General features: G+C 44.0%; 1 protein-coding gene across 1 annotated transcript in view; it reads left to right on the top strand.

The window, feature by feature from the left end:
• The window catches only part of PIGN (phosphatidylinositol glycan anchor biosynthesis class N), a 618,025-nt gene that overhangs the window by 574,346 nt on the left and 31,161 nt on the right, over positions 1-12,518 (top strand). The window contains exon 28 of the mRNA XM_077492054.1: positions 1,932-1,984. Coding sequence (XP_077348180.1) covers positions 1,932-1,984 — 53 coding nt within the window. The remainder of the gene's footprint in view (positions 1-1,931; positions 1,985-12,518) is intronic.

The raw sequence follows: 12,518 nt of genomic DNA, 5'->3' as shown, positions 1-12,518 counted from the left end.
TTAACTATTTAAACACAAAACCCTTACATTTGTTGGTTTCAAGTTAAAATATATTTTTTTAGCTAGAAAATTACTTTTACGTTGCGAGAATCACTAGAGAATCGTGTTCTTTTTATTTTAAGCAAAAAAATTGTGATTCTCATTTTGGCCAGAATCGTGCAGCTCTACTACAAGGCTATTTAAAGCACCTGAATATAATAAGCAAATATGAGGATTTGGTCACACCATATGGCCATACAATGCTTAAGCCCACTACTGCGTCAAAGTACCCAATTTTAAGTGTGTCCTACACTCTTCATAGAATGAAAGTTCCCGCATCTCAACCATGGGAGAAATACACTCCTCTTTATGGGAGAACTAAAAGGACTCCTCCTATAACTCGTGGACACTGATTAGAAGTACTGGTGGGGGATGATGGGGTGCTCCATCCCAAGTGGTCTGGTCAGGACCCATAAAACAGAAAAAGACTTGGCGCACCCTAACTAAACACCTATAGGTCCTCCATAATAGACCCTGACTGCCTGGGCTGAGACTGCTTCACTTTAATCCATTTGCCTGCAATGCTTTTGGCCTGCTTATTTACCTTTTCTGCTTGAACTGTAGGTGTGAACCCATCTGAATCTTTGGCTTTTCTCACACTTATCATTCATTTGAAACGCACCTGATACTTGTCCACCCTGACTGGTACTCCACAGCTTGGCAAATTTAGCTTGTTTGCCATGCTGACTTATGGAAGGGCTTATCCCTGCTATGTGGAGAGTGGTGAAAATATTAAGCTGCTAATGAATGATTTAACCCCTTGCTTTGCCACTTTTGCAATTGGAGAGCCTGCAAATATTGTAATAATGACCTGTTGCCCACACTGCGCAGTAACACTTTTTCTTTGCCTATAACCACCAGGTTATAGGCAATTATGGGACTTGCGGTCTAGAAATTAAGCAGTATAGTTTATGTCTTGGTGAACCCTTTGATTAGTAAATTCTATGGGAAGTGGCAACCTATACAGTAATTGCTACCAACCATAGAATTGCGCTGAATAAATTTTTGCTTGCGCATCCTAGGGGTAAATACACAGCAGTTCCTGTTTACTAAAATTGGTCATTCTAGGTAATTGCACTTGGACAGACAACTGCTGTGCGTGTGTTATTTGACATCCGGACGTTTTTATTGGTTTATTTGTGTACATTGTTTCCTTTTGTTTGTCATGCACTGTATGTGCACGCTGGTCTTGCATGTGACTGCTTTTTACTCTGCATGGGGCTTTCCTTCCCTGGTATAGGGTTTCCTTTTTTCTGTATGCTTTTGGTTACAATGAAGCACTTAACCAGTGAAGTGGGCTCAACATGTGAACTATGCATGCTCCATATACCCTCTTCTTTTTGTTTTTATTTAGCCAATTGACTTTGACATTTAACAGATAATCACATGTATGACACCTAAAAAAATAAATCGATCGTTCCAAAAATCCTGTTGATTTGGAAGCTTTTGTTGACACCAGACACAGGCATTATATATTTTTTTATTGTGGAAGCTTGCCAATGTTTACTAAACATCAGAGTTTAACATGATTTTTAGAAACATGAAAAATGGATATTCGCTTTTTGAGACAGATCCAAAAACAACAATAAATGGCAACGATAAACACTAGATTCTATTTGGTCCTAACACGATTCTCATTTAAACAAATAGATGATGAAGGACTTTAAGGCTGATCTACTAATGGAGCTGAGAATGTTCTAAAAAAAATAAGAATCACTTTAATTAAATAGTCTTCTGCAGAGATTAAATAAACTGGAATTTTCTTTTCACATGTGTGGATAATTAAAGTGAATCTTAACTGCTTTTTATAGTGAACATTCCTAATTCCTTTAGTAAATCAGCCTCTTATTATGTCTTTTAAATCCTAATGTTTTGTTTTTTCTGTTTTTCAGCATTTTTTCTTCTTGGTTAAAGACTATGGGAGCTGGCTGGATATTGGAACAAGGTATATTTAAAAATAAATATTTGAATTAAACAGAAAAAATGGAAATATAACAACTCTACTCTCTCCCAGCTTTGCATTCTAGATACAACTGATGTTGTCCCAGTACTTGCCATCTTTGTGAATTTAATTTGTTTGTCTTGTTCCCTTTTTCTGAAGTATACATATTTCCCTCTGCAACTTGAAAAAATATTTTTTTGTTTACATATGGAATTCATAGGCACTGTATGTACACAGTCAGTAAAAATTCTTTCTCAAAGGCCAAGGAACTTTACAAGTATGATAGATGGTAGGAATGGCCTTGGTGTATACAGTTACAAGGGAACAAGAGAATTGAAAAATACTATTTACAAAAGCTCAAGATTTCACCCCTATGTCTTACAATATCAAACTTTGTACAAAGGTAGAGTTGTGCCCTTGCTCATTTTATGTATTACATTTTTCAGACCTATATTAATAGTTTATAACCCAGCTTGTTTTAGTATCAAAATTAGAATATAAAATTCACTCTAACCATAAAATTCATAGTTATACTTGTAGTTTTTCTGTAAAGTCTATCAAAGTACCACTAGGTTCGAAGGAGATCCTAAGAAAAATTATTTGCCTTTTTTTAAAGTTAAAACTAAAAAAAAAAATTTAAGACGCAACAAAAAACAAATACACAGGTATACATTTGGAGCGAACAAGGCTCCAACCGTAATAAAATACATTTATCTGGCATCATGTCAGTAAACACAGAGCGACGTGTAGGTCATATTGCTGTTTGATATAGTTCAACCCATATAGAGTTCAAGGACATATATACATTCCCTATAATTTGGGATTATAGCCTTATTCTGTATATCAAGGAGTAGGTGGTATGGCTCACCCAAAAGTTCCAAATCTTAGAGAATTGTTTTGGCCATCCTCTAGCTTCATATGTCAACCTATACAATGGTATGGCGTGATTGATAATGATGAGCCAGGAAGCTATCACGTGCGAGGATTGAGATTTCCAGTGCATGGTTATTTTTTTTGCATAAAACAGTACTATGCATATAAAGGACTGTACATTTTATATGGGATATATTGGTGATGAAGAACTAACAGTCACCATAGGGGGTTACAGATGTTGGTTATCTGAGCTATGGAGCTAATAAAAGCTGTGACCTCTGACCAGAACTTCCTTATCGGAGTACATTCCCACATTAAATGTAAAAATGTACCATCAGCCATGCTGCATCAAGAGCACAATGAAGAGGGCAATCTGTGTAGTCTATACAGTAAACACGGTGTGAAGTAGGACCTGTATAACAATTTTGTTTGGATCACAGTGTCATGGGAGGAGATGACAGAGGCAACCTAGAGGGGACTTCCCTCGAGATATCCTCTGTCAGCTCAGGTATGTCAGAACGCCATTTGTTTTTAGTGGCATAAAGCCTGTTGGTCATGGAATGGAGTCAAGATTTGTAATATGTAAAAACAAGTTTGGTATGGGAAGAATCAGTCCATAGATGTTCTAGAGGAGAAAGTTGAACATCTATATTTCAGAGACTGAACTGTGTTGCAGCAGTATGACATATCTGCAGGTATTGGAAATAGGCTGCGTGGGGGAGACCAAAGTCCCTACGAAATTCCGCGAAGAAGAGGAACATGTTATCTGAAAATAAGTGTGAGATTATTTTCACCCCCCTTTTAAACCATAATTCCCCATCCGTTCTATGGAAAAATTCTGGTAGACATGGGTATTTGGTGAGTATGTGGTGTGTGCATTGGGCAGTAACAGCTTAGAAAGCCTAAAAATCCATAGGGTCATTGCCAGGACATTCACCCCTTCTCTCCCCCTAAGTGATATTCGATGTATTAGTCTCTGGGGGAATTCGTAGGAGGTAGGGGTGGCTGCCTCCAGAGCAGTGGCCGCATTGTTAGCTTCAGGGTAAAACCACCAATGCGCTTGTGCCATATGCGAGGCGACATAGTAGGTTTGAAGACAAGGAAGTGCCAGACCCCCTTCCAGAGTGGGTAGTTGTAAGGTGTGTTTTGCAATCGGAACTGCTCTCCCCCTCCAGATAAAGTTGGTAAGTATTGAATCTATCTCCTTAAATTTGGCTTTTGTAACATATATATTGGTGAGTTACTCAAAATATATAAGTAAATAATTTTAAAGATGTTTATCCTACCTCGTAGTGTCAGGGGAAGATTGTTCCCATGTCTTCAGTGTGTGTGTCTCACTGATAAGAGGATCCAAATTAATCTTAGTATAAGAGGAGATGTTGTATCAAAACCCCTAGGTATTGAAAAGTGTGGACTATCTGTAGTGGGCACGAGGGAGGTAATACTGTCAATGCCGCCTGATATATCATGAATAAAAGAGATTTGTCCCAGTTGACCTGGAACCCTGAAAAGTGACCAAACCGCTGAATAATATCCAGCAGGGCAGGGAGAGATGACTGGGGGTCCTCTAAGTAGATCAGCATGTCATCAGCATAAAGGGATTGGATATAGATGCATTTACTCTTAATCTAGCAGTAGGTTTAAAATACAGCAGTTGCACCCATTTGATAAAGGGGTTGCCAAATCCAAACTTAGTCAGGACTAGTCGAGTCAAAGGCCTTGTGGGCATCTAGGGCCAAAATGGCCTGAGAGCCAACCGTGTCATGAACCGCCTGCATATTGGTAAAAAATCTGCGCAAATTAATGGAGGTTGATCGCCCACTGATGAATCCAGTCTGCTCTGCACCAAGAACAGTAGTAATGACTATTCAATTGTCGGGCAAGCACCTTGGCCAGAATCTTTACATCTGAGTTAATGAGCGAGATCGGTCGATACGATTTGCAGAGAAGATGGTCATTGTGGGGTTTAGGAATGAGGACAATCAGCGCCTCTGACATAGAGGGCGGTAGTTGTCCCGTCTTCAGGGCAAAGTTAAATACCCGAAGCAGGTGTGGGATCAGTGATTCCCTAAACTGCATGTACCACTGTATGGGGAATCCATCTAATCCCGACGTTTTATTTCTGGCAAATGACTGTATGGCCTCCCCTATTTCCTCAGTTGTTAAAAGAGTGTTAAGCAATAGGGCCTGATGATCCAGTAGTTTTGGAAGCCGGATGTCAGACAAATAGTCATCCAGTTCCACTAAAGTTTAGTGAGCTCTATAGTAGCATATAATGTGTAGTAAAATGTGACAAACGCTTCCATTATCTCTTTGTTTTGTTTGACTACTACGTCTTCTGAGTTCATGATTCTCGGGATGTTGCATGGCTGATAGTCAGGTCTAGCGAGATAGGCCAACAGGTGTCTATTTTTGTCGCCAAACTCAAAAAGCTGTTGGTTCTGATATAGACATTTTTTCTTGGTGCGTTCCAGGAGCACCAACTCTAGTTCTCTGGCCCTGTGTCGCCATTAGAGATGGACAAACTTCAGTCGGGACGTTTTATTAACGCGAACCGTGAATGCGGTCGAAAGTTTGCGAACCGCAAAGTTCATGGTGGGCCCCATTGACTTCAATGGCAGGCGAACTTTAAAAACCTACAGGTCATATTTCCAGCCACAAAATAATTACTAGCTGTGCACACATAGTCCCACCACATGGCCACTGACATAACACATGCATGAAGTGAATCTGGGATCGACAACTACAAGTATTCTTTTTTTATATGTGAAATTTTGACAATTCAGGACTCAGGAGCGCATGAAGGCAATGGAGGAGAGGAAAGGTCAGGGTAGGCTATATCGAGGGTGCAGGAGATGATCACCAGCACCTTGATATAGAGAATTGACACCAGCACCGTGATAGAGTGCACTGAAACCAGCACCGTGATATAGAGCACTGACACCAGAACCGTGATAGAGGGCACTGACACCAGCATTGTGATAGAGTGCACTGACACCAGCACCGTGATATATAGAGCACTGACACCGGCAACGTAAAATAGAGCACTGACACCGGCACCGTGATATAGAGCACTGACACCGGCACCGTGATATAGAGCACTGACACCGGCACCGTGATATAGAGCACTGACACCGGCACCGTGATAGAGTGCACTGACACCACACCAGCACCGTGATAGAGAGCACTGAGACCAGCACTGAGATAGAGTGCACTGACTCCAGAACCGTGATATAGAGCACTGACATCAGCACCGCAATATATAGAGCACTGACACCAGTACCGTGGTATAGAGCACTGACACCAGCACCGTGATAGAGTGCACTGACACCAGCACTGTGATAGAGTGCACTGACACCAGCAACGTGATATAGAGCACTGACACCAGCACCATGATATAGAGCACTGACACCAGTGCCGTGATAGAGTGCTCGGTGATGGCAGCTCATGTGCCTTCTTAAGGCGGTCATCCCTAGGTGAGTGTTGGGCTTACCGCGACTTATGCGTTGACTGCAAAAATTGCAGATGGCAACACTATTGTCATTAGCGGACACATTAAAAAAAGCCCACACCAGCACCGTGATATAGAGCACTGACACCAGCACCGTGATAGAGAGCACTGACACCAGCACTGTGATATAGAGCACTGACACCAGCACCATGATAGAGTGCACTGACACCAGCACCATGATAGAGTGCACTGACACCAGCACTGTGATATAGAGCACTGACACCAGCAACGTGATATAGAGCACTGACACCAGCACCGTGATATAGAGCACTGACACCAGCACCGTGATATAGAGCACTGACACCAGCACCGTGATATAGAGCACTGACACCAGCACCGTGATATAGAGCACTGACACCAGCACCGTGATATAGAGCACTGACACCAGCACCGTGATATAGAGCACTGACACCAGCACCGTGATATAGAGCACTGACACCAGCACCGTGATATAGAGCACTGACACCAGCACCGTGATATAGTGCACTGACACCACACCAGCACCGTGATAGAGAGTCAATTCGTTTTAGGGAAAAGGGAAAAAGAATGCAAATTTGTCCACTAATAAAGGGTTACTTTAATTCTACCCCTATTGAATCCTTAATTAAGGTATTGATACCGTAACCAAATAGCATATGGAAAGAAGGGGGAAGCGCAGTTCTATTAGCACGGACTGCAAAAGGGGTTACTTTGGGCACCAAAAAGTATTTCAAAATGAGGTTAATTCATACAAAAATTATATTTAATTTTTATGTTTTAAATATCATGATTAACCATAATTAAATTACTAAAAAACCAAGGGCAGTTCATAAAGAATACCCATATTCAAAATAGACAGCACATATATCGTGAAAGACAGACTACCGACAGGACATAAATAACACACACAACAAACACAGAAAATGACGCTGGTCCGGACCAATTGCTGCTAGTTGCCGTAAGTGATTATGGTAAACTAATTAGACCTGGAGAAATGCTCACAATGTCAATTAAACGTTTACCAGGCAATCAACAGCAAGCTAAGGGGAGAAACTAATATTGAATTACAGCTATTACTATCAGCCTGGTTACTAGCTGGATTTGTAACAGAGTGTTCATTTAGTAATTATAAATATAAAGTTCTTTCTCCAATGTTAGTATAAACAATTTCCGTGGATTTTCGGCTTAGGTCAAGCTACTTTGTTTCAAGAAAGTTTTTTCAAAGACAAATATCTGTTCCGGGAAACCACAACAGGCTAGTATATTACAAACTGACTGGGTTGTTTCAGACCCGGAGGCTGTTCTTTTTAATTATATCAATAGACGCTGCAGTATCCCAATAATTCAACAAATGGTTTTAAATATCCATGTATATATCGCATACATTACCACCCTGATAGAGAGCACTGACACCAGCACCGAGATAGAGAGCACTGACACCAGCACTGATACCAGTAACTCGCTGCTGGGCCCCAAAAATATGACACTGCTCAACCTCTTCAAACAGGAGGGTACGAGCATATAGTACGGTGTGCTTTTTTTGTACAAGGAAGTGAGCCAAATGTAGAAGAAAGGTCTGTGTGCTCGATTAAATCGTTTATAGAGATATACATGGTCTACTGGTTACATGTGTTGAATTCCTCCGAGATCCAGGCCTCATTCATTTTCAGAAATGTGAGGTAGTCAACACTGTCGTGAGCTAGGCGAGTGCGCTTATCGGTCACAATCCCCCCTGCTGCGCTGAACGTCCTTTCGGACAGGACACTGGACGAGGGGCAAGCCAACAGTTCCATTGCAAATTGGGCAAGCTCCGGCCAGAGGTCAAGCGTTCACATCGGCCGTTAACCCGATGTAGTCGGACACCTGTCGGTCTAGGCATTCCCTGATGCTGTATCCGGATGAGACCTGTCGATGGGTCGGCTGAAAGAATGACCTCATATCAGAAGTCACCAACACATCTTTAAACCGCCCTCTTCTTGCAGGCGCTGTTGGATTGGTACCCGCAACTCTTTCTCTGGGAGTGGGAATTGCTCCTCTGCCAGCGCACGCAAAAGCAGAATGCAGAATTTCTCGAAGCAAGGCCTGGAAGTGCTCCATTCTGACAGTCCTCTGTGACGTGGTAACATTTTCGCCATTTTGTGTTTGTACCGGGGTCTAAGTACGTTGCCACCCAGTACTGGTCCTTAACCCTTATGCTTTTTATACGGGGGTCCCTGTTAAAACACTGGAGCATGAAGGCCCCCATTTGCACTAAACTGGAAGCAGTGTGGTGGCCTGGCTCCTGCTCATCATCCAGGATAATGTCGTCCTCCTCGTTCTCTCCCCATCCACGCACAACAACAGGGATCCCAGAAAGGTTTAAAGCATGCTCTTCTTGCTCCTCCTCATCCACCCCGGCACCATCCTCCTCTGACTCCTCTTCAGACTCCTGTTGTTGACTTGTCTCAGATAGAGTAGCCCCCCCTGGAAATTCATCCAGCATTACGACTTCCTCATCTTCCCGCTCCTGCTCCTCCACGGCTTGATCAATGACACGACGCAATGCACGCTCCATAAAGAAGGCATAAGGTACCATGTCACTGATGGCACCATGGCTGCAACTGACCAGTTCGGTGATCTCATCAAATGGGCGCAGAAGTCTGCATGCGTCACGCATGAGCAGCCACTGGCGCGGTGAAAAAAACCCAGCTCCCCACAACCTGTTCTGCCACAGAGTTCATACAGGTAGACGTTAACTGCACGTTTCTGCTGGAGCAGCCTATCAAGCACATAGAAGGTTGAGTTCCATTGCGTCGGACAATCGCAAATAAGACGTCTGACCGGCAGATTGTGTCACTGCTGAATGTCAGCAAGGCGAGCGATGGCCGTGTAAGATCTTCTGAAATGGGCCGAGATTTTCCTTGCCTGCCGCAAGATGTCCTGGACCCCAGGGTATTTGACAACGAATCGCTGCATGACCAAGTTTAAGACGTGTGCCATGCATGGCACATGCATAATTTTGCCCTGTTTCAATGCGCTAAGCAGATTGGCACCGTTGTCACACACCACTTTACCAACTGTCAAATTGAGCGGTGTTAGCCACTGATCTGCCTGTGAGCACAAAGCTGAAAGGAGTGTCGGGCCAGTGTGGCTCTTGGCTTCCAGGCACATCAGACGCAGCACGACATGGCAACGTCTCACCTGGCATGTCGAATAGCTTTTGGGGAGCTTGGGCGGTGCAGCGGAAGAGACGCTAGCAGCGGAAAAGGAGGAATCAGCTGAGGAGGAGAGGGAGGAGGATGGAGTAGGAGGAGGAGGAGAAGAAGAGCCAGGCCTGCATGCAATCTCTGGCGGTAAAACCAAATCTACACGGGTGTCACGGGTTACATGCTTGACGGCCGTCAGAAGGTTCACCCAGTGGGCAGTAAAAGTGATATACCTTCCCTGCCCTTGTTTGCTAGACCATGTGTCTGTGGTCAGATGTATCTTGGCACCGACACTGTGCCAGAGATACATTCACTTGCCGCTGAACATAGCCATATAGCTCTGGGATGCCCTTCTGTGAGAAATACTTCCTTCCTGGGACCTTCCATTGTGGTGTTCCAATGGCCACAAATTTTCGAAAAGGCCTCCGAGTCCACCAGTTTATATGGCAGTAGTTGGCGGGCTATGAGTTCTGACAAGCCAGCCGTCAACTGTTGGGCAAGAGGGTTATCCGGCATCATCATTTTTTTACGCTCGAACATTTGGCCCACAAAGCCTGCCTTTTTTCAGAAAAACGTGAGCTTACCATGATGGAAGGTGGAGAGGAGGACAATTGTGAGGAGAGAGGAGAAGGAGAAGTAGAAGACGAGGCTGGACGGTGAGAGCCTGGAGTGTGGATTTGTGTGTTCCGTTGCTCCCACTGGGCTCGGTGATGGCAGCTCATGTGCCTTCTTAAGGCGGTCATCCCTAGGTGAGTGTTGGGCTTACCGCGACTTATGCGTTGACTGCAAAGATTGCAGATGGCAACACTATTGTCATTAGCGGACACGTTAAAAAAAGCCCACACTGCGGAGCCATGTGCCAGCGTCCTGGGAGCGCCAGATGTGACCGTACATGGTTGATGCCTTGCTCCTGATACATTTGCATTCTGCTTTGTCCCTCCTGTGCAATCTAAGTTCTTCCTGCTTCTCCTCCCTATCTACTGGTCCATATCTCCCTCTGAACTCCCCTCCTCTTCCTCTCTTGTGGGCACCCACGTGGCATCCCTAGACACGTCATCATCGACGTCACCTTCCCCACCGCTATAATTAGAGATCTCGGAGTAGGCAGCAACAGCGAGGACAAACCTCCTCCTTGGGCTGATCTGGGTACTGTCGTCAGACGGCTGAGCGGTGGTTGTTGCTACCTCCTCTTTTTGATCCAATGCCAAGAGTGGCTGCGCATCAGAAAGGTCTTGATATGGATCAGAAAATAATTCCTGTGACTCAAGTGGAAGGTATATGGTGGTGGTGTTGGTGGTAGTGAGAGTGAAGAAGAGGGTGCAGATCGAGAGGATGAGGAGGGTGCAGAAGAGTAAGGCTGAATGAGCCACTCAACCAAGTCTGGTGCGTCTTTGACGTAATTGCACGCACCTTCTGCAATTTGCCACTTTGGCTCAAGTCTGTTGCTCCTGCCCTACCCCTACCACCCCTGCGGAAGGGCCTGCCTCTTCCTCTGCCTGTCATTTTTTAAATGACCCTGTGACAAAAGTCTCTAGAGAAGTGCAGTATGTATGTGGAAGAAGGTATATAACACCCCGCTTCAATCTGTTGTTTTTGGGGGCCACTGGTCTATCACACCAGTTATAATACTTTTTTTTATTGCGTTTGTCGCTCTCTGTAGTATCGCTGCAGATCCGCTCAGCAGTCACAATGGTGCACAGTGGAAATGCACTATACTATGCTTTCTATATGTGCAAATATTTTATACGTGTATTACACACCTATATATTGCACACCAAATAGTACACCTATACCAGTCCTTACAAGGACCTTTGTGGACCAAGTAGCTAGTGATTTGCAGACTGTACCTCAGTCCCTACACTGATAAAGGACTGCTGCAGAATAGGGCAGCAATCTGCAGCAGTGCACCACAACCCTCCAAATTGTACACCTATACCAGTCCTTACAAGGACCTTTGTGGACCAAGTAGCTAATGATTTGCAGACTGTACCTCAGTCCTTACACTGATAAAGGACTGCTGCAGAATAGGGCAGACATCTGCAGCAGTGCACCACAACCCTATATACTGTACACCTATACCAGTCCTTACAAGGACCTTTGTGGACCAAGTAGCTAGTGATTTGCAGACTGTACTTCAGTCCCTACACTGATAAAGGACTACTGCAGAATAGGGCAGTAATCTGCAGCAGTGCACCACAACCCTATATATTGTACACCTATACTAGTCCTTACAAGGACCTTTGTGGACCAAGTAGCTAGTGATTTGCAGACTGTACCTCAGTCCCTACACTGATAAAGGACTGCTGAAGAATAGGGCAGAAATCTGCAGCAGTGCAACACAACTCTCCAAATAGTACACCTATACCAGTCCTTACAAGGCTTTTGTGGACCAAGTAGCTAGTGATTTGCAGACTGTACCTCATTCCCTACACTGATAAAGGACTGCTGCAGAATAGGGCAGCAATCCGCAGCAGTGCACCACAACCCTATATATTGTACACCTATACCAGTCCTTACAAGGACCTTTGTGGACCAAGTAGCTAGTGATTTGCAGACTGTACCTCAGTCCCTACACTGATAAAGGACTGCTGCAGAATAGGGCAGCAGTCAAGTATAATATTCTTTCTATATTTGGAAGAAAGTATATTATAAATATACAACCCTATATACTGTACACCTATACCAGTCCTTAAAAGGACCTTTGTGGACCTAATAGTAATAGCTAGCTAGTGATTAAACTGACTGTCCCTGCTGCACACAGCGTCCTGTCCCTCCCTGCACTGACAAAAGACAGGCTGCTGCAATCACCAGCACAGCAGTGCACTCAACCCTATATACTGTGCTACACCTATACCATACCAGTCCTTAAAAGGACTTTTGTGGACCTAATAGCTAGTGATTTGTGTCACTACAGTCTCTCCCTGCTCCACACAGCGCCCTGTCCCTACACTGAAATAAGACAGAATGTAAAATGGCCGCCAGATCAGGT

Source organism: Lithobates pipiens, unplaced genomic scaffold (assembly GCF_037356315.1).
Source record: "Lithobates pipiens isolate NorthernLeopardFrog02 unplaced genomic scaffold, aLitPip1_a1.2 Scaffold_19, whole genome shotgun sequence".
NCBI classification, from domain to species: Eukaryota; Metazoa; Chordata; class Amphibia; order Anura; family Ranidae; genus Lithobates; species Lithobates pipiens.
This window is presented reverse-complemented; position numbering and strand designations above follow the sequence as displayed.